Genomic DNA, 25091 nt, shown 5'->3' on the forward strand with positions numbered 1-25091 from the left:
AACAGTCCATGGGTTTGCCATAAAACTAGTTCTAGGAAATATACTTAATAACTTTGGGGATATAAAACAGTATGCTGCCCCTGTGTCAATTAATATAGGAATAGGGTTTCTATAGATCTTACCCGAAGTTTCTATTGGACCCAGTTGTTCTTCTGCTTGTCGATAGTCCAATGCTACATGAATCCTCTATTGGTAAACATTTTGTTGCGGCAATAATTGGGGTCGAGGTGGCTGATTAGTATTTGACTTATTAGGGCACTTGTTGGCATAATGATCCCCACCAAAAGTGTAACATTTTGATGGCGGTCCCTTCTTTTCGTTTCCTTTACTGCCAACGTTTAAGTTGGAGTTACCCTTGAATTCTTTACCACCATTTCCTCTAGGCTCTAGTTTATTGGGCTTGAAATTTTAAAATGCTTTTTGTGGGATCCTGAATCCACTCCTTCTGTGTTCCAACTAGTTTTCCTCTTGTTATCTCGGACAGAGTCATCCCTTTTCACCTTATACTCTTGACGAACAGCTCTCCCAAGTCCTTCCTCCATAGTCCGGGGAGTGAGAACATCCACTACTCCCTCGATCCTATTGTTTAATCCCATAATGAACTTCCTAAACTTCAGGTTCTTGTCTAACCGAGTGAACTTCTCCCAGTACTTGTGTACAGACATATCCCCATGTCTAAGGTTCTGAAAGTCTAACAGTTTCTAATCGTAGAAAGTTTGGGGTAACCATCGGTTCTTAAAGATGGATACAAACTTGTCCCATGTAACCCTAGTTGTCTTAATGTTGAGTTCTATCTTGGTTTTTCCCCACCAAGTAGCTACTTCATCTAAAAGGTGGTATATTCCCCATACTGCCTTTGAAGTTTCATATAAACTCTTGATTTCAAAGTATTGTTCCATCTCAATTAACCAGACTTCTGCATCCTCTCTAAAATCAAAGCCAAAGAACCTTGGTGGCTTGATCTTTTTAATATTAGAGGACAAGTCACTAACTATTTCAAGTTTCTTTTGTTTCTCAGTTTGCGAGGGTGAGACTTGAGCACTCTTTTCATTGTGGCCAGGATTTTCATGTTTAGTTTTAGGTGGAGGCAAGGATTGCATCTCCTCTTGACCTCGCCCAATCTGGGCTGCCAGATCATTCATTTTCTTTTACATGTTTTCCAACTTTGTTTGCATGTCTTGCAAAACCTGAAGCAACAAATCCGAGGGAATCTGTGGGATGTCCTCATTCGTCACTTCATTATCTACGGTGTTCCCGTTGCTATTCATGTTTCCTATTTTAAATGCCCCAGAAATCTAAATCAATTTCATGTTCACACTTTTAAATGTATATACATTTGTTCAAAATAAGGTACAAGGACTAATTATTCATTTTATTGAATTCATCAATTTCCCAGTTACATTTGTAACAATTTTATTTACGAAAAATCTCCTCTTTCGAGGATACTAGAAAGGAAATACTAATTTGAATTTTTAGATACCATATTCTTGGGTCTTTGGTTTAGTTTCAATCCTGTGCTTATCCCACACTATCCAAGTTTTACTAAAGATCATGAAGGGATCAGTCTGTCGGGCATTCCATGCCTTGATAAGTTTGTCCCTTAGTATTGCCTTCCTGGTAGGAATCCAAATGACCCTTTCCTTCTTCATTCGTTGCATGGCCTAAGCCAGGGTTTCATCATCCTGGGGTATAGAGCAATAGGAATAATCATGCTTTAGAATGTTCTTTATCAAATAAAAGAATATGGGATGTCAAGTTTCCTTGTGGGGACTCTTCTGGATATACATCCTGCTACATTTAAATCCGTATTTTCAGTTTTTCTAATTTTGTTAAGTGGTGAGCCCAAGGTTCAGAATTGAACCCAGTGCTCTAATACCATATGTAACATACCAATTTTACTAAGCTGAAAGTTAAGAACATATTCTAAGATTATAACTGAATAACACAACAGAATAACATGAAGTAATTTAGAAACAATACATCATACAAAAATGAAACTATTTCTAAATTTATTATACAAGCTATAAATTCAAATTTAAGTAACGACTACATACATTTCATATGAAAGACAACTAAATTAACTTCCAGAACTGACTTCTACATTTACATTCTGAAAGAAACAAATAAATTTAACCATATTTACAACTATACATTTCAAAGTACTATAAAAGTACATACAAGTAAAAGATTTAGAGTTTCATACATGAACTGAAATCACTATCAATATGTTGTGCAAGCCTCGAGATCTAGTGAAGAGGAGAAGCATTGACATAGGCTTAACCTCCCAATCGCGGGTACGAGAAAGGCCCTCCCTACCCGAGGTTAGGCTTGGGGCACCATACTCCTACCATCCAAGCATTCTAGTGTTAGAGCGTCAGCTAAGCAGTAGACAAGGCTGAGGAATTCCTCCATCAACCTTCCCTCTGTCAGCTAGCACTCCTAACCTCTAGTGATCATTCGTGGCAAGCACAGCTCTAATCTACCTTGGCCAAATAAACAACCCAATCACCACCGCTCAACTTGAGAACTGAATATAATTTGGACAATCATGAACTAACTTGGACTAAATAGTTCATTTTAAACATTTATGCACTTTAGTTGCTGATTTACAGTTTGTCCTTGCAGGGATACCTCTCCTCTTCACCCATTCATACTTGACCTTGCTAGTCTAGGGTGCATCCTGAAAGATTGCTGGTAACTATGAGCTCTTTATCAATCATAATTTATGTGAACCAATTTGAGTCTTATTTCAACTGGTATATAGCTAATACCAATGTACAAGTCGATTATATACTTTGTGAAAATTAAAGGAACCTTCCTTAAACAAAAAGTACAATATTATGCCTTATGCAATATTTATTAAACATTCTAAATGTGACCATTTCGGATCAAACTCCACGGGTCTATACTAGCACCGCATGAATAATAGAACTATCATGCATAAGGAAGAACAGTGTTGATGCTTATAAAAATTCTTAATACATCTTGAGCCTTGGTTACAGCCAAGATACATAACCAAGATCGTGGTTACACATTATTATAATGTTCCTTCATTGACTGGTGAAAATGATTTCATGACCTGAAATGCAACTCAAAATCTGTCGACGTGATCTTATAACACAGCTCCACATGGAATCATTGTCTTAAGCATGGCCAATACTGTCGTTGAGGTATGGTAATTGATACAAGAATACTGGCGAAAGGAATAAGAAGAAAAAGCTTCGGTGTGGAGAAGAAAGTGAATGATTTTGTTTGTCCTCAGCCACGGGGAGAATAAATTAAGGCCTCCCATGGCTTCTTCAGTTACAAGAAAGGAAGCTCAATCACGGCCAAACACTGGTTACAAGAACTTTAAAATTTTCAAATTTTAAATGAGTCATGCCAAAATGAAGGTGGCAAATGCTTGTCAAGATGAAATCATAATTAAAATATAACGATTATAATTTCTCATGGTTGTGCAAATATATTTATCTATATAAACATATTATGTCATCGTGCTATTGAATTCTACCTAAAATTGTACATACATATACATATATCTATACGCGTGTGTTACTTGAGAGTACATGAAATTCCTTTTTATCATTATATTCTCTCTAGGTACGCACACATATATGTATATATACATGTAAGTGCAATTCATAGATATTACCAAAATATCATGGTGACAATATATATAGATATCTATATATCATAGCTACCGATTTGTGAAATGAATTTGATTCGAGTACGCAAATCGGATCCGTGGATTCTTAATTTTTTTCCCCAATTATGATTCGTGGAGGATTCATGTATATTTATATATATAATATATATTTATATATATAAATATATATATATATAAATATATATTTATATATATAAATATATATTTATGCATTATATATACTAAAAAATGAGAGAAATATACATAATTCTAAAACTAAATCATTTCAAGGTATAAATCTATGATTCTAAATCATTTCATAGTATGAATCTATGATTCTGGTATGAATCTATAGATCAAATCCATTATAATTATAAGAAAATAATAGAAAAAAAAAATTCAAAAAAAAAAATCTTTTGGAAGAATCCGGACGAATCCAACCACGGATTAGATCCGAATCTAGATCCTACCTGTGGGGCATGAATCCGGTAACTAAGCTCTGTGTGTGTGTGTGTGTGTAAAATTAAAATGTTGACCACTTCCACAGTCTCAAAATAAAAGAGAGGTAATAGTTCTTATAATATTAAATGTTCAATATTTCTCTTGTTATAAAAAATTGACCAAGTAGCCCATGACTTGTCCAAGATATACTCCATTGCCTAGCCGTTAAATCCCTCATCAAGGTAGTTAGAGTCCATAGTTGATGGTCTAACAAAGGACTAAATTGGCGTCCCATTCCTTGAATCTTGTTTAGCAATTCTTCCCCCCCTTCTTCAGCTCTTGAAACCAAAAATGCATATTCCACAATAATAACATGTTCCTCCATTTAAAATGAAATATCAAGGAAACACAATAACTGATAACTGTCACAACGGCTAACCACCACTAACATTTATCTTAAAATATAAGTATTGAAATAACAATAATCAACTAACAAGTCATTTACACGAGTCAATTTTGGTTAATCATAACTTCTATTTTCCAAGACCACGATATCCGAGAGTTTCTAACCAACCATTACAACAGCTATAATATTATTTTAAAAGATCAAACATTTGGGATGTAAAGTTTTCAATCATTTGATTCTTGAAGCCATCTTCAACAAAAACAATTTGTGGTTTCCATAATGTAACAGTTATACATCATTTCACCATCACCTATAATCATTAAGTTTAAATTCAAACTGTTAGACTTACAAAAATGAGCACTGATCTATTTTATCTGCACTATTGGATTATAATCTCTTCTCATCTTTGCATAAACAAATGAACATATCATATAAGCTAAAAATCTCAGTAGCATGTTTGATGATCAATTCCCTGATTTCAGATAAAATTATTGCACAAGATTTTACAGGACATATCCAAATATCAAAGTTGACTGACTTGAGAAATTCATATTTCCAATTTTTTTTAAGGAAAACCTGCATGGCTCCATGCTCTTGATTACATTGTGAAACCTAGAATAGTATTAACCCGGTTAAGTCATTCTGATTTATGATTTTACATATAGATAAAAATGATAAAAAAATATGAATATACACTCATAATTTGGATGAAAAGCCTTTAAATTAAAGTGTAAAAGCTCAACTGTGTTTCTCGAATTGACTGAAAACGAATCTTCACCCAAATCACACAAATGAAGCTCAAACTCCACTTCATCTTTGGAGGACCAAATCAGTTTGACAGGAAATTTGAAATCTACATCTTGAGTGAACAGTTGTGTCTTGAAAGAACCATTTTGTAACCCAGCAACCTCAAATAGAGGTCTTAAAATAACATCACCTGCAAGACAATAATAGCAACACAATATTTTAATTAAAGAGTAGAATATCTCTTCAGAAAAAGAAAAGAAAATGACCAAAATTAAACTATACCAGAACGGCAAGGCCATACTCTTGCTGCAATAAGGGATAGATTACCCTGCACAAAAGCCTGAACACATGAGAACAGAACAATGATTGCCATGTGAACATAATGCTTGTGAAACCATGGTAAGTGAAAATTGCCAAGAAATATCTGTGTTGCAAATTTATGATTAAAAAGAGAAAGATCAAATGCATCCCAGGATAGGGGGAAGGGAGAATATAAGTGAAAAAAAATCCTATTGTGACATAGGGAAATAATTCCTGTAATAGGATATGCCACTGCAGTAAGGAGTTTGTGAACTGGAGACGTATGAACAAAAAAACAACCGTTTACTGCTATTTAGTTACTCTACCAATAGTAACATAAAATAAGGAACAGTGCATACCAGATCAATAGTAACAAAATACATGCATTATTGAGGGTAGTGTTCAATTACAATGAATGTAGAGGAGAGAGGACCATTCGACAACCAGACATCTTCCTTAACTACAGTAATTCTATTTTGAGGGCTCAATGGTTTTGATTAGACAACAATAATTGGTAACTCAAAAAAAAAGTTTGCTAAGCAAGTACTAACACAGTATAAGAACCTCTAATAATGCTAACTGCATTATCCTCATCAATAACAAAAATCAGATTCCTAGTCAAAAATATGTGTGCGTGTGTGTGTGCGCGTGTGCGCAGACCTTGGTGATGTGTGTAATGTGCCCACCTCCTAGGTTGATTATCACCTGATGCCTTGATGTGTAAAACTGCAACAGGTGTTAGTAGATTTCAGACAAAAACTACAGAAAGATGTATAAATGAAAGAAACCATAATCTAATCCTCAACTAGTTCCCACCTAATCCTTAGAGAGAGTTCAAAATCAGGTTCCTACCTCTATGGTGAAGACCTGCAAGGGATCTAGTTGCCTTATGGCTAATACAGTCTTCAGCAATTCACCATCTCATTTTGATTCATCTCCACTAAGGCCTCCAAGATAACCAACACTGGCTCATCTATCATTATAAGTCTTGGGAAGAGATTTCATTTCTTGCCAAGCCTTATGGATATTGCCCAAGGTGTATCCCTCATAATATATGCATATGTATTTTCCACTACCATTATCTATGGTCTCTAAGAGATAATAGAAAATCTCTCTCTAGATTTTAATTTGAAATCACAACATTCACTAAGAATTCCCTCCACCAAGCATAAATTGGATTGTGAAATAAGTAAACATATATAAATATCACCATAAGGTATGTCCTCTTAGTTATGTTAGATTATGATGGATTGGATATGATATATGGACCCTCTCTCAATCAATTATTGCTCTTTTACAAAATTGGTTTTCTTCCTCCTAAGTCACACTCTGCAATCAATTAATCGGATGAACATGATCTGCAATTCTCTTGGAGTGCAATTTAATTCCTTTATCCAATGAAGAGGCTTACTGTATTGATCTGAAACAATGAATGTGTCCTTCCTTTCATCAATGACTGAATTATACCCAAGAAATGTATAAATTTGAATCTATGGTTGGATGAACTGAATCCAATGTGCTTATTGCTTGCTTGATAGAGCTTGATTGCTGTTTACTTGAATGTTAAAGGCTGAGGTTAGAATACAACTGAATAGGTTATTCAATTTAATGTTTTTCTTGTATCCTGATGCTTCTGAGTTTATTATCTGGTTTTCTGACTGTATACATAATTACTCTTGTTCCATGATGTTTTATTGCTGACTGTGTTATACTAAGTATTGATTGGACAATTGCTTCCCTTGTCATTTTTGAATGTGATTAATGAATATATTTGTTTGGAAAGATAATTGACAGGATTGAATCCAATGTTTTTATTATTTGATCGGTACTCAATCGGTGGTTACTTGAGTGATGAAACACTGATTATTTTGGGTGACTGAATGGATTACTGATCAAAGAATTGATTCCTCTATGCTGATCATTTTGAATCCAATGTTTTTATTGTTTGATTGGTACTCAATCGGTGGTTACTTGAGTGATGAATCACTGATAATTTTGAGTGACTGAATGGATTACTGATTGATGAATTGATTCCTCCATGCTGATCATTTTCCTCTGCCTTTTGTATTCTACTTCAGACAATTGTGACTCTTTGCGGAGTGTCTCTTGGAACAATCGATTCCCAAAAGATGTGACTTTAATTATCTGCCGTTACTAATTTCTTGTAATATGTTAATCATTATACCATTTGTCATTCCTTCATTATGGGCATCGGTTTAAATATAAGCATATATCGATTAGAATATGGAGTATGAGTAAATTATTTTATTTGTAAACAATCTACATTTGATGGTAATCAAAATCATACAAATAAGCAATTTATTTGCAATTTTTTTTATATTGTTATTGTTATGTCAATTTGGATGCTTGACAATTATACTGATAGATGCATATTGTATATTTAGATATACTATACTATATTATACTATATTATGATAAAATTTAATATATTTGTTATCTCTAAAAATTGCACCCTGACTAAGTCCTAAAACTCAGTTACTCTTTGAAACATAGAAATGTTCCTATGTGGGTTACCGAAAATTGGAGTAAATCTCTGGATACTGGGTTGGTTCCTACATGATACTTCACCTAAGATTGATGCAGGGATGTAAAATACTTAACTAGAAAAGGGTAAGAAGGATTTATTGCATGAAATTTAAATGTTGAAAGGTGAACTTACCTAAAAAAACGTTAGGTGATGCACCAAAGCTTTAAGATGAGAAGATTATTGATTTGACACAATGAAGTCTTTCTAAACAGTTCAATAATGGCACAATAGTGATATCAGAAATTCACATATAATCACTTTATAAGAAGGATTGACCTCAAACAAATGCTAGCAGGAATAATGATATCCGTAATTAACAATCTGAAAAGAAGTAAAACTCACAACTTATAACCTATATGAGTATCAAATATTCACTTGCAGATGCTAAAAACTGAGATATTCACTCAAGGACTCAAAATGAATCACAAAAACAACATCAAATCAGTAACTTGCATAGAACAAACTGAACACAAAAATGGCTTCCAAACTGTTATCTATTCAAGCTCCAAAGGTGATACAATAACACCCTCATAAAATTGGGTTACAAGACAATCTGCAAATAAACCATGGACTCAAGAGAGAACACTCCAAAACTGCCTCTACATAAAAATTGGAAACCCTACAAATGAGTCTTTCGCTCAAACTTAAGCTTTTTTCATCCAACTAAATTTAGGAGCGCCATAACTCCTTTGTCGAATATAATCTACAAGGCCATTTTTGAGCCCCACAAAGGACTTCAAAAAGGCAAAAATATGGCTCAAAAGTCAAGGCCTCAAAATATCAACATAAAAACCCTTATAAATGCAATCATGTCCCTCAAAAGATCTTAAAAGTCTTTGAAAATCAATAACTTCCTATCTGACTCTACATCTCATCACTATGACCTTTGTTATAACTTTGCAAATTATCCTTATCCAATTTTTTATAGGTAAAATAAATATATGATTATTTTATCATAGCTGATATCTATATCAAATTAATAATATTTATTACATAATTATTGAAGGTTATTGGTTAAGCTGGGTACACACAACAAATTATTGAAGGTTCCCTCCCTAATATCAATTGGTCCTTTCCTAATCACATTCATGTAAGTATGCTTGCCCATCAAAATTAGTGGCATGTGACAAGGCTCAAATAAAGAAAACATGGACTGTGAAGATGTCATACAATGAGAAGCCCTTGAATCTAGAAGCCATCTCCCTAAATCATTACCTAAAATAGCAAGAAAATTTTTCCTTGACCCTTATCTACCCCAAGAGTGTGATCCTTTTCCTTATCAAAATCTGATTGTCGTGAAGAAGTCGAAGTAGGAATTCTTGAAGACAAATTAATTTGATTCTTCTTAAGAAGATTCTGTTAGAGTAAACAATTAATTATTAATTATTTATTCTATTTACTTAAGTTTACTTAAGTTAATGCATTAGTTAATAGTTGTAGTGATGAGTTGTTGACAACACAGGAGTTTGTTCCCTTCTAGCATGTTCCACCTTTTTATGGATGCTTAGTTGTCAACCTTATCTTCTACCACTTTTCAGTTTGTTCTACAAGCTTCCATGAGGCCTTTATAGTTGGGCTCTCTCATTGTATGTTCTCAATTCCATTTTTATTGTAAATACATTTTCCTTGTTTTTGCAATATGTTCTCTCTCATGTCCGTTTAGAGTTTTTCCAAGCTCCACCTCTTCCTTCCTTGGTTTCCCTTTGATAGTTTATTTGCAAGCAGGTGATCTTGGTGAGCTGTGGAGTTGAATTTCATCAACTCCTACATGGTATCAGAGCCTCCCTGTTGCTGCTTCTTGCTTAAAGGATTTTTGAAGCCACAATTTGGAGACACAAACCCTAGTTTGTTTGTGCATTTTTCTTCAATCTGGGGGAAAAGCATTTTTTCGAAACACTTTGGGCCCAAACGGACACTGCCATTGGATCCGGAAGGTCGTCTATAATCAGAATTCATATAAAGTTTTTCGATTTTGGCTTCTGGGCGTTTGGGAAAAAAAATTGGCCCCCTACAAGCAGCCGTATGGACGAACAGAGCGAAAAAAAATTTGTTTTTCGCAGTGCTGCCAGCAAACTGCCGAGCGGCCACTGTGGCCCACCCACCGCCGCCGGGACACCCCGGCGCCACCCACCTCCACTAGCTCTGCAACTATTTGCTCCGCTCAGCCAATGTTTTCCACCTACGCACTACCCCTCTACAACCGTTACAGTTAGCGCTCGCATGGAGATTTGCAGCACTATTGGCACCAATCTGCAGGTGCCACGTAGCACTGGTGCCACGTTGGCACTACTACATGGCCCTGCCACATCACCTGAGGACCCGTCAGCATATGCCACGTGGCATCTTTTTTTGCTGCGATGGCACCTAGGCCATCAAATTTAAGCTAGTGGTTTGCTGACGTCAACATGATGTCATCCTGCATCAACACCCCTACCAAGCTCTCCAAGGTCATTTTGACCTACTTGCGATTTTTTGCCCATATCTTGAGCATACAGAGGTATTTTTCCGATCTAAAAGAAGCGCCGAAAAGTTGGTTCTGAGACGGAGACATTGGTGCAAGTCTGAGGATCGTTTTCAAGGCATGGAATCTTTTGTTTTAGGCTGTACTATCTTTTGTATCAGCTTTTTTCTCTTTCTGATCATTGTAGACATCATTTGTAAGCACTTTTATGTATATGCACTGAGATAAAGTGCCACTCTTGCATTTCGGATTCATGAATGTTGTTTTGAGACAGTTGTACTTGCACTTTTTTATAAAGCACAATGGGGGGGATAGTTGTTTGTCGCTTTTGTGCCTTTTTCCTTTTGTTTTCCTATACAAGGTCGGTGTGACCGTGTCTTTATAAGTGTTTGTACCTCTTCCCCTCTCTCGTCATTCTTGGTTCTGTCTGCAGAGGATATTGGTCCACCTTCTCAGTTGCCTGTCATCTCACCTCGTCTACATTAAGGGGGGGTTATTCTGTTGTTCTAATGCATCCGTGGTTCGATGGTTTGACAGTGTGAGCTATGTACTTAGTGGTTGATCCTATATACGCGGCGATTGCAATGGCTGGCTACCTATGCATTTCGATGAGATGGATCATCTACCATATAGACACGCTCGGTTCATGCCTTATTCCATGGAGGTTCTTCAATTCAGCAATTTCTTTCTGATGGCAGATCTTGCAGCCTCTCCATGCTTCAGTGATGCTCTTCATGATCACTTTTTGTTCATGTTTTATGGGACATTCCTCTAGTTGGAGGCTTCTTCTGTCCTTCACTAAATTACCTCTTTTTGGGGGAGGGTTTTTCCCATGTGATTTTCTCTCTTTCCCCGTTTTCAGAGGTTGCATTTCTTTGCATTGTACATGGGTACCTAACATGGCCTTGTTGCCAGGACCCATTTTGCATTTTCATCTTAGTTTTTGTGAACTTAAGGCATTCCCCTAAGTTGCACTTAAAGGAGGGTGTTAGAGTAAATAATTAATTATTAATTATTTATTCTATTTACTTAAGTTTACTTAGGTTAATGCATTAGTTAATAGTTGTAGTGATGAGTTGTTGACAATGCGGGAGTTTGTTCCCTTCTAGCATGTTCCACCTTTTTGTGGATGCTTAGTTGTCAACCTTATCTTCTACCACTTTCCAGCTTGTTCTACAAGCTTCCATGAGGCCTTTATATTCGGGCTCTCTCATTGTATTTTCTCAATTCCATTTTCATTGTAAATACATTTTCTTTGTTTTTGCAATATGTTCTCTCTCATGTCCGTTTAGGGTTTTCCCAAACTCCACCTCTTCCTTCCATGGTTTCCCTTCAATAGGTTATTTGCATGCAGGTGATCTTGGTGAGCTGTGGAGTTCGATTTCATCAACTCCGACAGATTCTTTAGTTCATCAATATCCTTCCTATAACAATGATGTTCATCATGTCCATTCTTCTTATAATATACACTAGTAAGAAACTCCTTGGATGATTTCCCCTTATATGAAGAATTGCCTTGTTGTTAGGAGGTTTATTGTGCTTTCTCTTGTTTTGCCTTTGGATGTCATTCTTTCTACTTCTTGTAGGAACCCTTCCCTTGATTCCCTTGATTTGCTACAAAAGCTTTAGACTTTGAAGACTTGAGAATCTCTATGCTTATCAACTTTGGTTGCTCAAACATCAATACCCTCATGAAGGCATCAAATGAAGGCATGGTGTATGGAAAACCCATTGTCATTGATGGTTATTAAAGCTAGAAAAAAATGTTGCATACTCCGATGGAAGTTAGTCCAACAAATTGTAGATCAATCGTACATTCTTTTTGTCAGTTACATAATCCTTAATCATTACTCTTAGCTCATTTGCCTTAGTGATATAATCTTGGATTGTGTCAAAATTCTTGGGATCCAAATTCACAAGATCATTGTCGAGCATGTAGCCCCTAGATTCATTAACTTGACTATACAAACTAGAAAACCTGTCTCATGCTTCCTTGATTGTTTTACATTGTAATGTCTTGTTGGCTCTCCCTAGTCATATGGCAACTCCAACAACAATCTCAAACCCCCACATATGGACTATGGAAACACCTGTATAGTTATGGATCAACGTATGGTGTTGGTTATTCATTGTGCGGTGATTACTCAAGACATACAATGGATGTGTTCTCCGCCACCATACCACAACTCCCCTCCACCGTGCAACAATTGGACTTGATGGCATACAATCTTGCCTTCCTCACATGTGCAACTAGATGACTATATTTTGCTTCCTTGTACAACCCAATGCCACACTCAGGAATAGATGCGACTATTAATATTATTGCCAATAAGTAATACTAATTGCCATATTTTTCATAGCTAGACAATTACATCCAAGATTAGATAGCCAATATGTTTTTCACTAGAAGGAATCAATACCACCGATATTATTCAAAATACCATATCAGATATCACTATCTATTACAAAATTGTCTCTGAATGAAGACTTCACAAATTTAAAGCACAATGTGAAAGAAATTACTCCCTCCGAAACTACAGATACAGACTGTCAGGGGGAAAATAGCATCAATGATAACAATGCAAACTAGATGTAATAAGTTTAACACTTTCTCTCTAAGTCATTCAATACAAGAGAAGGAGGAGCTTCCAAGCATAACTCTCAATAAGACCTAGGTTTGATTAGCAAACCCCAAGTCTGATAAAGGGATACTAATACAAAACCTAAAGACTTATCAAGGAAGTACACTAGCAAGGCCTCTTTCATGCAATGTTTATGCAATCAGTTAGGAGCAAGAAGGTACTAAACGATGTATGCAAGATAACTATAGATCTTAAATGTACACAAACAACCCAATATAGATCTAAAAATAAGTAAATATTGAAGGATGAAATAAAGGATAAAGGTAAATGTGCTCAAAAGAGTGACTTTTTGCTCGGAAAACAGCAGATCTAGACCTGTTTTTGAATACCTAACTGCAGATTTCTATAAGAAATGAAAAGCCCACAAAAACAAGAAACTGATTTTCTAGTTGAGGTGCAAAGAACAGGTCTACCTGGGGGCAATCATTCTAGAACAATTCCAACGATGTCACCGTGCTCCGGAGGCATTGTAGAAAGGTCGATCTCACTTCTCCAAAAAGGTCCCAAGGAATAGTTATCAGATCCAAAACCACCAATTCGATATCCTGTAATCCTATAATAGATCTGGTGTGTGTGGGTGGCTATAAGGGATTTTTCCCTAGTCAACCCCCAACTTTGATGATTTCCACCTCCATGAATAGCCATTAGGAAAGATGTTGTGAATGTATATAGTGTGTGTATCCTAGATTGTAGATCTACAATATAAAAATGCTCAAAATGCTAAAAATCTACTCTATGAGTGAAACCCTAGCATGTAAATGTGGATGTGTGTAAATGTATGTAAAATGTATGAAGGTGCAAAGAATTGGATCTAAATATAATCTAGAAATCGTACCAAGCCCCCAAGGCTAAATTACTCTAACCATCTTCATGATCCCCTTGCATCTTAATGATGATACGTTGTGCTTGAATGCTTGATATAGAATAAGAACCTCACTTTGCAATGAAGAATAAGAAACCAGCCCTTCTTTCACCTTGTAATTGCCCTATGTTACCTTGGGGTATCCACACATATTGCAATGAGCGGGATTTTATAGGGAGAGTAAAATAGGTTCAGGCCCGAAATCACAAGACCCTCAGGGAATAGGTCGACCTCTTCCAGGAAGAGGTTGAGATCGACCTCTTCTCCAAGAGGTTAGATTCTTGAGTCCCAAAGTTCCAACTTCGAGGATTGCAGAGGTTCCAAGTTTAATGTATGTCATAATTTGATAATCTGATACTAGATCCTGGATGTGGGGCCTAGAAGGAGGAGGATGCTTGGGGATTAGATACTGGGTCAGCCAATGTTCAAGAAAAAGGGAAATCAAGGAGGACTTATTAGGTCCTACCTCAATTTCACATAGGAGAAAGAAGAGAAAAGAGGGAAAGTGTGTTCTCAAAGTGAAATTGTGAAATGCAAACACACAAAAGAGGAGCTAAAAAGTCATAAATTGAAGTGCTTCCAATTTAAGATGGTACACAGACTAGGTAGGATCTTCCACCTCTAAAACTATATGTAACCAAAATCCCAATGCCAAATGGAATTGCAAATACAAGAAACATAAATCCATGACTCTTTCCTACGCTACCAACCATCACCTTATAAAGGCCTCCAAGAAGTTTCCAAAGGTTAACATGGGCTGACATATTATATTATTATTTGGTTGTCTTTTTCTATATAACTAAATTAATTAATTAAAGAAGTCCTTATAATATTATTTAATTTCTGGGACCACTTAATAAATTAATTTAATTAAGTCACTTTATTAAAATTGGGGACATTATAGTCCTCCTAGCCCAAAGATTGAGTGTCCTCAAGCAATTCATAAACTCTAGGATCCCAAATCATGAGCAAACGTTGTAACCATATGCACTGAAATCTTCATGTTCCATCATAATCACTTGGATGCAGGTGCTAAGAATAAATATCCATCAAGCTTCCGCTACTCCACTCTAATATAAATATTGTCGTGCTTGCAATCATTAGGATCCCACTGAAGTCAATCATAAAACAAATCGATGCTCTGATTCAAAGCTTTCATATTATCATGCCCAACCAGAGGGTAAACTCCATATTCGACCAACCCTAGAGATTGCACTTACAAGGGATCATCGGTAAAATCTACATCTCTTTGAAGTTGATCGACCACTGTTAGAGCCTACTTTTTCGAGGGATCACTGATAGAGCCCTCAGTTCCATCAAGTTAATCAACGGGTGTTAGCTTGACAAAATTTGTGCTAGCGTCTTCTCCTTTTTGCTTGCCTTGAAGATTTGGATGGTAACCAGTTGAAGAGACAATGGTCAATTCTCACTTGTCCAAATCCTCCTGTGGCTTATAGGCGTAACTTCCTCCTTTGTAGGGCTCACGGTGCTAAGTACCTCCTTGTTCATCTCTAGTTTGAGATTGATGGTATAAGTTCTATCATCTTTGAACGATGGGTACCTCAACCTCAGGTCTATGTAGTCCTTGAGAGATATGTCAATATGTCATCCACCATCAACCCAATCTTGCTTTATTTGCTTCAATGATTCAGCCAATGTGCGTCGATGCATTTTCAGCAGCTTGATCTTTGGAGGGAAAATGAGCATCATCAATCTTGTATTGGTCTGAGGTGTGCGTACCATGTTTCTCTTCCCTCTTCCATTTGCTATGCACTTGAGTACCTCGCTAATCTTCTTTTGTCCTCTTCCTAGACTCTAGCAAAGATTTTGTTGACTTCTTCTTGGCTCCCTCAACCCATCTTTGAATCCATTACTTGATACCATGATTCAATCTAAATTTCTTGACAGGCTAGCAAGACTACCAGCTCTAATGCCGTTGTAATTTCCAGACAGCTCTCCCAAGCCATACTACAATTCCACAACAATCCAAACCAACTATATAGGGACTAAGGCAACACCAATATAGTTATGGCTCAATGTATGGTGTTGATGCTTCATCATATGGTGGTTATTCAAGGCGTATGGTGGGTGTGTTCTCTGTCACCGTACCACAACTCCACTCCACTGCACAACACTTGGAGTTATGGCATACAATCTTGCCTTCCTCACCCATGCAACGTGATGGACATGCGTTATCTGCTTCGGTGTACAACTCAATGTTGCAAATAGGAATAGATGTGATTATTAATGTTATTGCTAGTAAGTAATACTAATTGTCATATTTGTGATAGCCAGACAATTACATCCAAGATCAGAAAGCAAATATGGATTTCACCAAAGGAATGAATATCACCAATATTATTCAGAACACGATATCAAATATCATTGTCAATTACAAATTTGTCTTCAAATGAGGAGTTCACAAATTTGAAGCGCAATGTGAAATATCGGAATGATAGTTCCAATGGCAGACTAGGGTGAGAAACGACTCCCAATGAAATTGCGGATGCAAACTAGGGAGGACCTCCCACCTCTAAAACTGCATGCAGAATCGCAAATATAAGAGACATAAATCCACAACTCTTTCCTACACTTCCAACCATTGCCATGTGAAGGCCTCCAAGAAGTTTCTAGAAGCTTACCATGGGCCGAAATCATTATATTACTATAATATTGTTATTTGGCCCCCTTTTATTATATAAATAAACTAATTAATTAAAGAAGTCCTCGTAATATTTTTAATTTTCAGCACCACTTAATTAATTGTCGCTTTCTTAAAACCGGGGACATTACATACATCGGTCAATATGGAAGATAAGGTCATCTGATACATACTTTCTCAAAGTTTCAAGGGCCAGAGAATTTTAAACAATCTATTCTAATTGAGCATTAGGATCAGCTTTACAATTAGTTGGTGTAACTACGGTTTCATCAACATAAAGAGTAAAACCTTTTACCACCATCTTATTACATGCTTTAATTTTCCATGATGCATAATTATGTCCAGTCAAAAGTAGAAACTTAGGAGAACCCATGATGCAAAATGAAAAGAGCACAAGAAAAAAAGAAACAATCACACAAGACAACCCCCCCACTTTGAAATGATGATTTTGAACTTAATATATAGTGTACATAACAATGATTCATAAATTGTCGCAAGCATCACAAGTTTTGACAACTTGTGGGCCAGGTATAGTTGGATGGGTTTTTAAGGCCCTCTTGCATGACCCATCGGGTCATGGAGGAGGACCTGCATGGCTCACAAAGCCAACGGGTCATGTGATGACCTACCAGGTCTGCAATCTATGACCTGGTTGATGGCAGTCATGGCTAGCAAATAAATAAACATGCACTTTTCCCTTTTTGTTTTACATATGCTTTCTAATTTGCCTGAAAAGGCATTCTATTTCTTTGTTATGAGAAAAATAGAGGTAAAGTGAGAGAGAAGAAGAAAAACAAGAGGCCATAGGTTTGCAACTAATAGGGAAAAGAACATCAAGGAGTCCACAAAATCACATTGGGGATGCATAGGTTTACATTGAGGGCCCATTTCGTTCATGGATATTAACGGGAATTAGAATTTCAAATTCTAAAAAAATTGTAATCCACTGTTTGGGTCAACAAAATGAGAATTGGAATACGAGAAAATTAGAATTTTGTATCCTCATTTATCCCCCAATTCGAGAATTCGGTCTTCCTTCCAAATAGTTGGTATTGCTCAAATACCTATTTTAATTCCAATTTTGGAAAAGCAAGCATTCCAAATTAATGAAAAAGAAACTTTTTTTCATGTCTGCCAGACCTATTTTTTTTGGCGCTCACTTTTGGTCTTCTAAAATATATTGCCGTTGTTGTTTTGCTCTCCATTTTATCTGCTCTGGTTTCTCAATATTGTTGTGTTGGTCTGGAAGGTATGGATTTACATTTTGGGTTTGCTAGGGTTTATATTTGTGTACAGATTTTGGTGTCTCATTGCAAGTTTTCCATGTGAGCAGCGACAGAGTTGAACGATCTTGGCTTCTTGTGTTTCATGATTGGAACCAAACGGTGGAAAAGTATGTAAATGCGATTTTAGTTGCATCTTGCCTTCTTTTTCTGGTCTTAACTGCTATATCATGTTATATCATTTGGCTCTGTGTATATATGTGATTTCATGTGTGTGTGTCTATATATATGGTGGATTAACTTTGGGTTATCACATTTTTTGACCATTTTTGCTGTCCATTGATTAACTCTGTAGTTAGGGTGTAGATTCTCAGACTGATTGCAGGATGTAGATTAAATAGATTTCATAAAAATGATTTTGAAACATTCAACCCTTTTGGCATTTACTCTCCCTCCCTACTAGTGACGACCTACCTCTGCTCACACCATGTCGTTTGCATCTGAAGGCTCACCCTTGAGGAATAAAAAACCATCTTTTTTCAAAAAGTGGGTATGATAAAAGCATCTCCTGTCCCCTACTTCCTCTGCTTGCCCACGCTTTCCATGTGCCATGGTTTCTAATAACCAATCATGAAGTCGGTCTCCTTCCACTCTTAATTTCTTCGCATTTTATCTTGGTCTAGGAAAAGGGCCCTTAAGAAAGTAAGCTAACTTTTCTTTCTGAGCACAATCCAAACCCTAGATGGGAATTTGACAATAAATCAAGTAAAGTCCCAATAGGGGGGACAGTACACTCTATTCTCCACATGCCACCCTAAATAAAAAATTGTGTTAGAAAAAGAATGACATCATGAGAAGGCCATCTCAAGCTTGGAATGAAGTGCATCTATTGCTGAAGCTCTTCTTAATTCCTCACAAATTGCTTACATCTGCTATTCACCTTTTTCTTCCTTAGACATTGCAAAGCATATTGGCTATGCTTGTGGTATTTGAGACACTTGATTGTGCTTAATTTTCTCTTCCCCTGCTGATAGGTCATTTCCTTTTGACCCTTGCCAAGTGCTTTCTTGCAACCTTTTCTTACTTTACTGATAAATGCTTTTTTATGACTATCTAGTCTGCACATGCCACCTTAAACCAGAAATGGTACTAGTAAAAGAATGACACCATGAGAAGGTTGTCTCAAGCTTGGAACGTAGCACATCTATTACTGAAGCTTCTACATTCCTCACAAATTGCCTACATCGGCTATTCACCTTTATCTTCCTTAGACATTGAGAAGCATATTGGCCATTATTGTATTATTTTACTTTTTAGACACTTGATATTGCTTGCTGATAAGATTTTGGTCATTACCTTTGACCCCTGCTGTAATATCCCCCTCTACTGATGAATTTTAATATTAAGTCATAATAGCTAATAATTAAAAATAATCAAGATTCATAAATATTAATTATATATTCTAAATATTCAATATTATTATTAAATAAGTATTGGACTGCGGTAGCCCTATTTGTAAGAAGCATTTAGTGAACACATATATCAATATTGATTATTAATAACTAAATCATATATATCTTTTAAAGACATCAATTGATAGCTAAACAAAATTAAATAATACTGAATAATAGGATTAGTACAAACTAATAGTCGAACAGAACTCATATATGTAAACATACACTAATTATATATGTTTTAATTATTCCTCCAGACTCCACAATATTAAATCTGAACTCAATGTTATTATAACCAAGTTGTCCATAGATACAAAAGTCGGTTATAATAATATTAATTTCTGCCATTTGCATAGTTAGATTTGTTCTTACCAAAATATATCACTCGGAGATTAGGAGGAGTTTAACATTTAAAGCTACACCAATGCCAAGTTTCTACCATGAAGCATCGCTGCCAAAAGTTGAGCTAAAGAAGGCAGTTATGCAAGGTTATTTAGCTGTTTTGAAGAAACATGATGTGTGGTCTGTTCTATGCTATAATTACTAAAACAATCTATAGGATTTAGTAATGTTTTTCACTTTATCAGTCAATGATGAAATGTCTCTTAGTAATGTTTATCATCTGCAACCTCTAACAAGCCAACTGCAGGCAATGCTTATATTTAAACATGTACTTTATATACAGCAGTTAAATCTTACTGTGTGATGCATCTAGTTTCTGTTCAAATTGCTTTCGATCATTTGCCACAATATAGATTGGACATTTTTATTTAGTTGTCACATTAATGGTCCATCGACAAGTTCTCTTTAATATGTCTGCCAATGTGGATGCAGTGACTTATCAAATAGAAAATGATTTCTAGGTTTTTATTAAAGAGTTTGGTAAGTTGGTTATCAACACATTTGCCATATTTTGCCACCTACTGAGGATGATGCCTTGTTTGTGGTGACTATGAAGATCACCATAAAAAGGATTAGTGCAATGCTTCCCCAAAATTTGCTTTAAAATAAGAAAGAATAATAGTATTTTTGAGTCTTTATGGTAAGTTGAGGATCCGTGAGCATAAAGTTTGATCAAGATTTATGATGTGCAGATACCTCCCACTCGTGCTAAATCACCTAAGCTGGGTCGAAAAAAAACAGTTACTGTCTGATTTGCATATGGCTATTTATGTTCTACTATTGCTTTGTCTTAAGTCAGAGCTTTGCAATATTGCTGCCAACACCTGTATTATTGTTACCATTATTTCTTAGATGTTAGGCATCTTCAAATATAATCAAGGCACCACTGTTTCATTATAGTGTACTCATAATCAATAGTATGCTGTAGTATTCTGTCTCTAATCTGCTGATTGTGATTATTATATTGATCTAAGATTCTTCCTAACATGGCTTCATCTTTTGTCCCTTTGACATTGATAGTAGTTGTACTAACAATCTTATTCTTACTAGTGAACCCTTTTTTCCATCTTACATTTTTGTGAACCTAATGTCTCTTACTTTTGTATACTTTTGATGGGTAGATCTGATTTGGTTAATATCTTAATTGCACCCTTTGAGGATTGATTGACATCTTTAACTGAGCACTGCCTTTACCAGGTATAATTGCCGTTCTTACAATGAATTTCAACATCCACTGTTTATCATAAGCTCTTTTTGATTTCTGCCATTATTTATTTAATGGAGTTCGCTTTCTCTTATATTATGATGGTCACTACTTCTTGCCTTGATCACTGTTTCTGATTTTTGTTTATCTCTGTTATGTCTGCTCTTATTCATTGTATAGGTCTTTATCATCTTTTTGGATCTGCTTATGTTTCTTCTAATGAATAGACAGATATTCCTTGTGGCTTTCAAAGGAGTTCATCTTCCCTTTATCTCTTCAATGGTTTGGAGTCACACCTCTTTACCATGGCTGCCCTTTGCAATGGTCACAACCTTCCATCATTACCACCCTCTGATATCACAGCCCTTCATCATTTCAACACTTTGAAAGATTCATAACCCATCATAATTGTCACTCTTTGAATGACTCATCATAAATTTTAGTTATAATCAATTCATGTAATTTTAGTTATTTATAAACTTTCAATCACTCACAAAGACATCATGTTACTTCTCTTTGGGATCGCTATGTGTGTCCGTCAGTGTTGTATTGGATTGAATGAAAATTTCAATCTGCAATAAACTATTGTATTATCTAAACACTGAATCTGTTATATATCTCCCTCTTATATGGTGCAACTGGTCCGCTCTTTCATTGATTTCTACTATTTACTCTTAGAAAGTTGTTCATCATCATATTTTACCAAATCCATGGATCTAATGAAACGTGTCTCTACATTGATTTTAGGTTACTGATGGATCTAACGAAAGATACAAACATTCTAGGGCACATTGCTAGGAAGAGAAGAGTCATTTGTGCTCTTGTAGTTAATCTTACAGCCTTTGCTGCATCTATAGCAGCGACTGCACAGGAAGGTAGAAGAGCAATATGTAAGCTCAAAAGAGGCAAGATTTCATTTTATAAACGTATTATCTATTCGAATGAGACTGATTGTCATGAGCAAATTCGAATGAGTAAACAAGCCTTCTTTCATCTAGCTGATATTCTTAGGCAACAAGGAAGCATCAAAAATATGATGCACTTACCGCTAGAAGAACAATTGGTGATGTTTCTCCATATTCTTTGCCACAATTTGAGGACTCGTAAGATTGCTCATAACTTTGGTCACCCAAGGGAGACAATCAGCCGATATTTCCACAAAGTTTTGACAGCAATCTTGGCACTTCATGGAAATTATTTTTTGCCACCTGGTCCAAACACTCCTCCAAAAATTAGTGGGAAGGACCGTTTTAATCCATACTTCAAGGTACATGCCCTATTGGTACAATTTTTTTTCCTTGACTTTAGTTATTTTATTTTGTCCCTTTGATTATAAATTTGCCCAATGTAGGATTGTGTGGGAGCAATTGATGGAACTCATATTCCAATCACAGTCGACGTCGACATGCAAGCTCCATATCATGATAGAAAAGGCAATTTATCTCAAAATGCTATGGGTGTGGCTTCATTTGATTATAAGTTTCATTATGTCCTTGCTGGATGGGAAGGGTCAATTGCAGATAGTCATGTTCTATCTTCGGCCCTATCAAGATCCAATCAATTGGTAGTTCCCCTCGGTATGTCTAGTATGTTTATATACTGATACATGTCAATTTATTAAAAAGTTATATTAATAAACTTTTATTCTTATGTACGGAAATATTATTTAGTGGATGCAAGATATCCCAATGTACTTGGATTTCTTGCGCCTTATCGTTGCACACGTTACCACCTAAAAGAGTTCTCGAGCGCAAACCCAATAAACAGCCTGCAAGAGTTGTTTAACCACCACCACTCATCCCTGAGGAATGCAATTGAGCGTACCTTTGGCATTTTGAAGCAGCGCTTTCCTGTCCTAAGACATGCGACATCATATCAAATCATGACCCAAATAAAGATTGTTTTGGTGTGTTGCATACTACACAACTCCATTACCATAGAAGACGGCATTCTGCCTAAAGTTGATGTTGAAGAGGAAGATGATCATGAGGGGATAGATGTACCAATACTCAAGACATATGGGATGACTCAATGTAATAAAGATGATTGGGGGAAATTTAGAGACGATATAGCCAAAAGGATGTGGGATGATTATAGAACTTGATCTTAGTTGTGATTTGGCAAGATGGTGTTACAAATTATGGCCAATGATATGGAAAGATGATTCAAATGTATTATCGTTAATGCCATATGGAAAACTTTGCTTTTGTCGAATGCTACTTCATGCCATATTTGTCTACATTTATTTAAGAGAAAAACAAATCTTTTTTACATAAATATGAAATCTTCCTTGCCGACAGTAGTGTTTGTTTCAAATTCACATTTGCTGGTAAATGTTTATCTATTCAAAAATAAATTGCACCTCTTTAGTTAATCTTTTGGTTAACATATAAGCGTAGCTTTTTTAATGCTGATTCTTTTTATATCATTAAATAATATTGTCTTTAAACTTGACATAATTCTCGAATATGATTTCATCTCAAAGCCCAACTTTAGCACCAACTAGGGTTGCTTTGACTGTCATAGATCTCCATCAGTTTCTACCTCTGACATGGATCAATATTTCACCAAATATGTTAACGCTCCATCCACTTTTTAATACCATTGCAAACTCTTCTTACTTTCCAGATGGCATGCTTTGTAATCATATGCATTGTTATTGCTGCCAGGTCTGGAATGTTGCATGCTATTTCATTTATCTTTTATTTTATCGACTCATTGTTATGTAATGCCACCAAGACTTCTATCACAACTGCTGAATTTATGCAGTTACCATATAAATTGAGTGCCTCTTTTATATTTGTATCTGGACGCATGACTCAACATACTTGTAATTTATAGACTTTATGCTTTGCTTCAAAAGTTTCAAAACCACAATGTCTGATGTAGTGCTCTATTCAATTTTCAGAAAAACACAAACTTCCTAAACTTATCGCTCCTTAAATATCTCTTTACTTCTCTTAATATTAGCATGTGCGATTCTTGTGGTTACTCCAAAACTTATTCTCTTTAAATCAGACACATGTGTGTTCATTCCAATCTGTCTTTTTATGGATCGCGACATGTTGATACGTCTCTTAATTATTGCCTTAAATGCCAATGCATGGCTCACCAAGGCCTAACATTCTTATTTGGAATTTCATTCATTTCCAGTCGCTTCTCTTGATTTTGGTAATCGAACTTGGTCATACTATTTTATAATCTTTTCTCATCAAGAATTTTGGTAAACTCTTGAAATTGAAATTGAGAAGTAACTTGTGATTTTCTATTAGAGGTATTTCTGATATTTCTTTCCACCGTACAATACCTAATGCTTATAACCGATTTCTGCATAGAGAGCCTAGAATATTGACTCTGCCATCTATTTGTGTTCTATCAACATAGTGCCTGAATATTGTTTTTTAGGTTTAATAACTTTTAACTTCTCACATTTTCAGCTGAATGCAGGTCGGCTAACAGATTGTTGGTTTTTGTTTTCCAATTTAATTAGACTGAAACAAACCATCTGGATTAACTAGTCAACAATTGAAAAAGCTTATTACCATTTGGTTAGGAGACTCTATTTAAGGTGCTTCACCACAACCTTCTCAGTTCCTTCACATTTAAGGTGGTAGCAGAGTGTTGCTGGTTATGCTCTTCATGCCTAAGGCATTCTATGACAGATGCTTTTCTTTGTTCCATGCTTTTCATGAACTTCACTCATAGAGGGACTTGCTAGTGCTCAATGTCATGGCACTCTACAAGAGGACCCTGCCCTCTTCTCTTTCATGCAAGGCTGTCCTCTAATTGTTTCACTTGTTCACACTTTATATGCTATTCTCTTTCACCTTTCATGATAGTGCCTATATCCCTGCTTTTTATGACACTTTTGCAGTTGAACATGTGTTTGATCCTCTTTTTTTCATGACAGTGAGTATGTGTGTCTTCTCATCTTGGCTACTACTATTTATATTGTCACTATCTGCTCATGACCACCTTATAACAATCAACTCTTCTATGGTTCATCACAGTCCTTTACAACAGCTCATTTCTCTTTTCTTGATAAGTCACACCTCTATCTTGATGACAATCATGCATCACCTTTAACTACTGA

At 35.9% G+C, this 25091-nt stretch overlaps 1 protein-coding gene across 4 annotated transcripts in view; it reads right to left on the reverse strand.

The window, feature by feature from the left end:
- Positions 1-25091, reverse strand: part of LOC149558698 (putative F-box protein At5g39460) — a 208028-nt gene that overhangs the window by 157452 nt on the left and 25485 nt on the right. The window contains exons 2-3 of one of the 4 annotated variants that reach the window (XM_089832799.1): positions 5523-5568; positions 5237-5430 (exon numbers count right to left, since the gene is read on the reverse strand). In XM_089832799.1, coding sequence (XP_089688925.1) covers positions 5237-5430; positions 5523-5568 — 240 coding nt within the window. Of the gene's footprint in view, positions 1-5209; positions 5431-5522; positions 5581-25091 lie in introns of all 4 variants that reach the window. The other 3 variants (XM_089832797.1, XM_089832798.1, XM_089832796.1) reach the window with 3 other exon arrangements.

The sequence above is a fragment of the Cupressus sempervirens genome, chromosome 5 (genome assembly GCF_028749045.1).
Source record: "Cupressus sempervirens isolate cs-2001-9-10 chromosome 5, ASM2874904v1, whole genome shotgun sequence".
In the NCBI taxonomy this organism is placed as follows: Eukaryota; Viridiplantae; Streptophyta; class Pinopsida; order Cupressales; family Cupressaceae; genus Cupressus; species Cupressus sempervirens.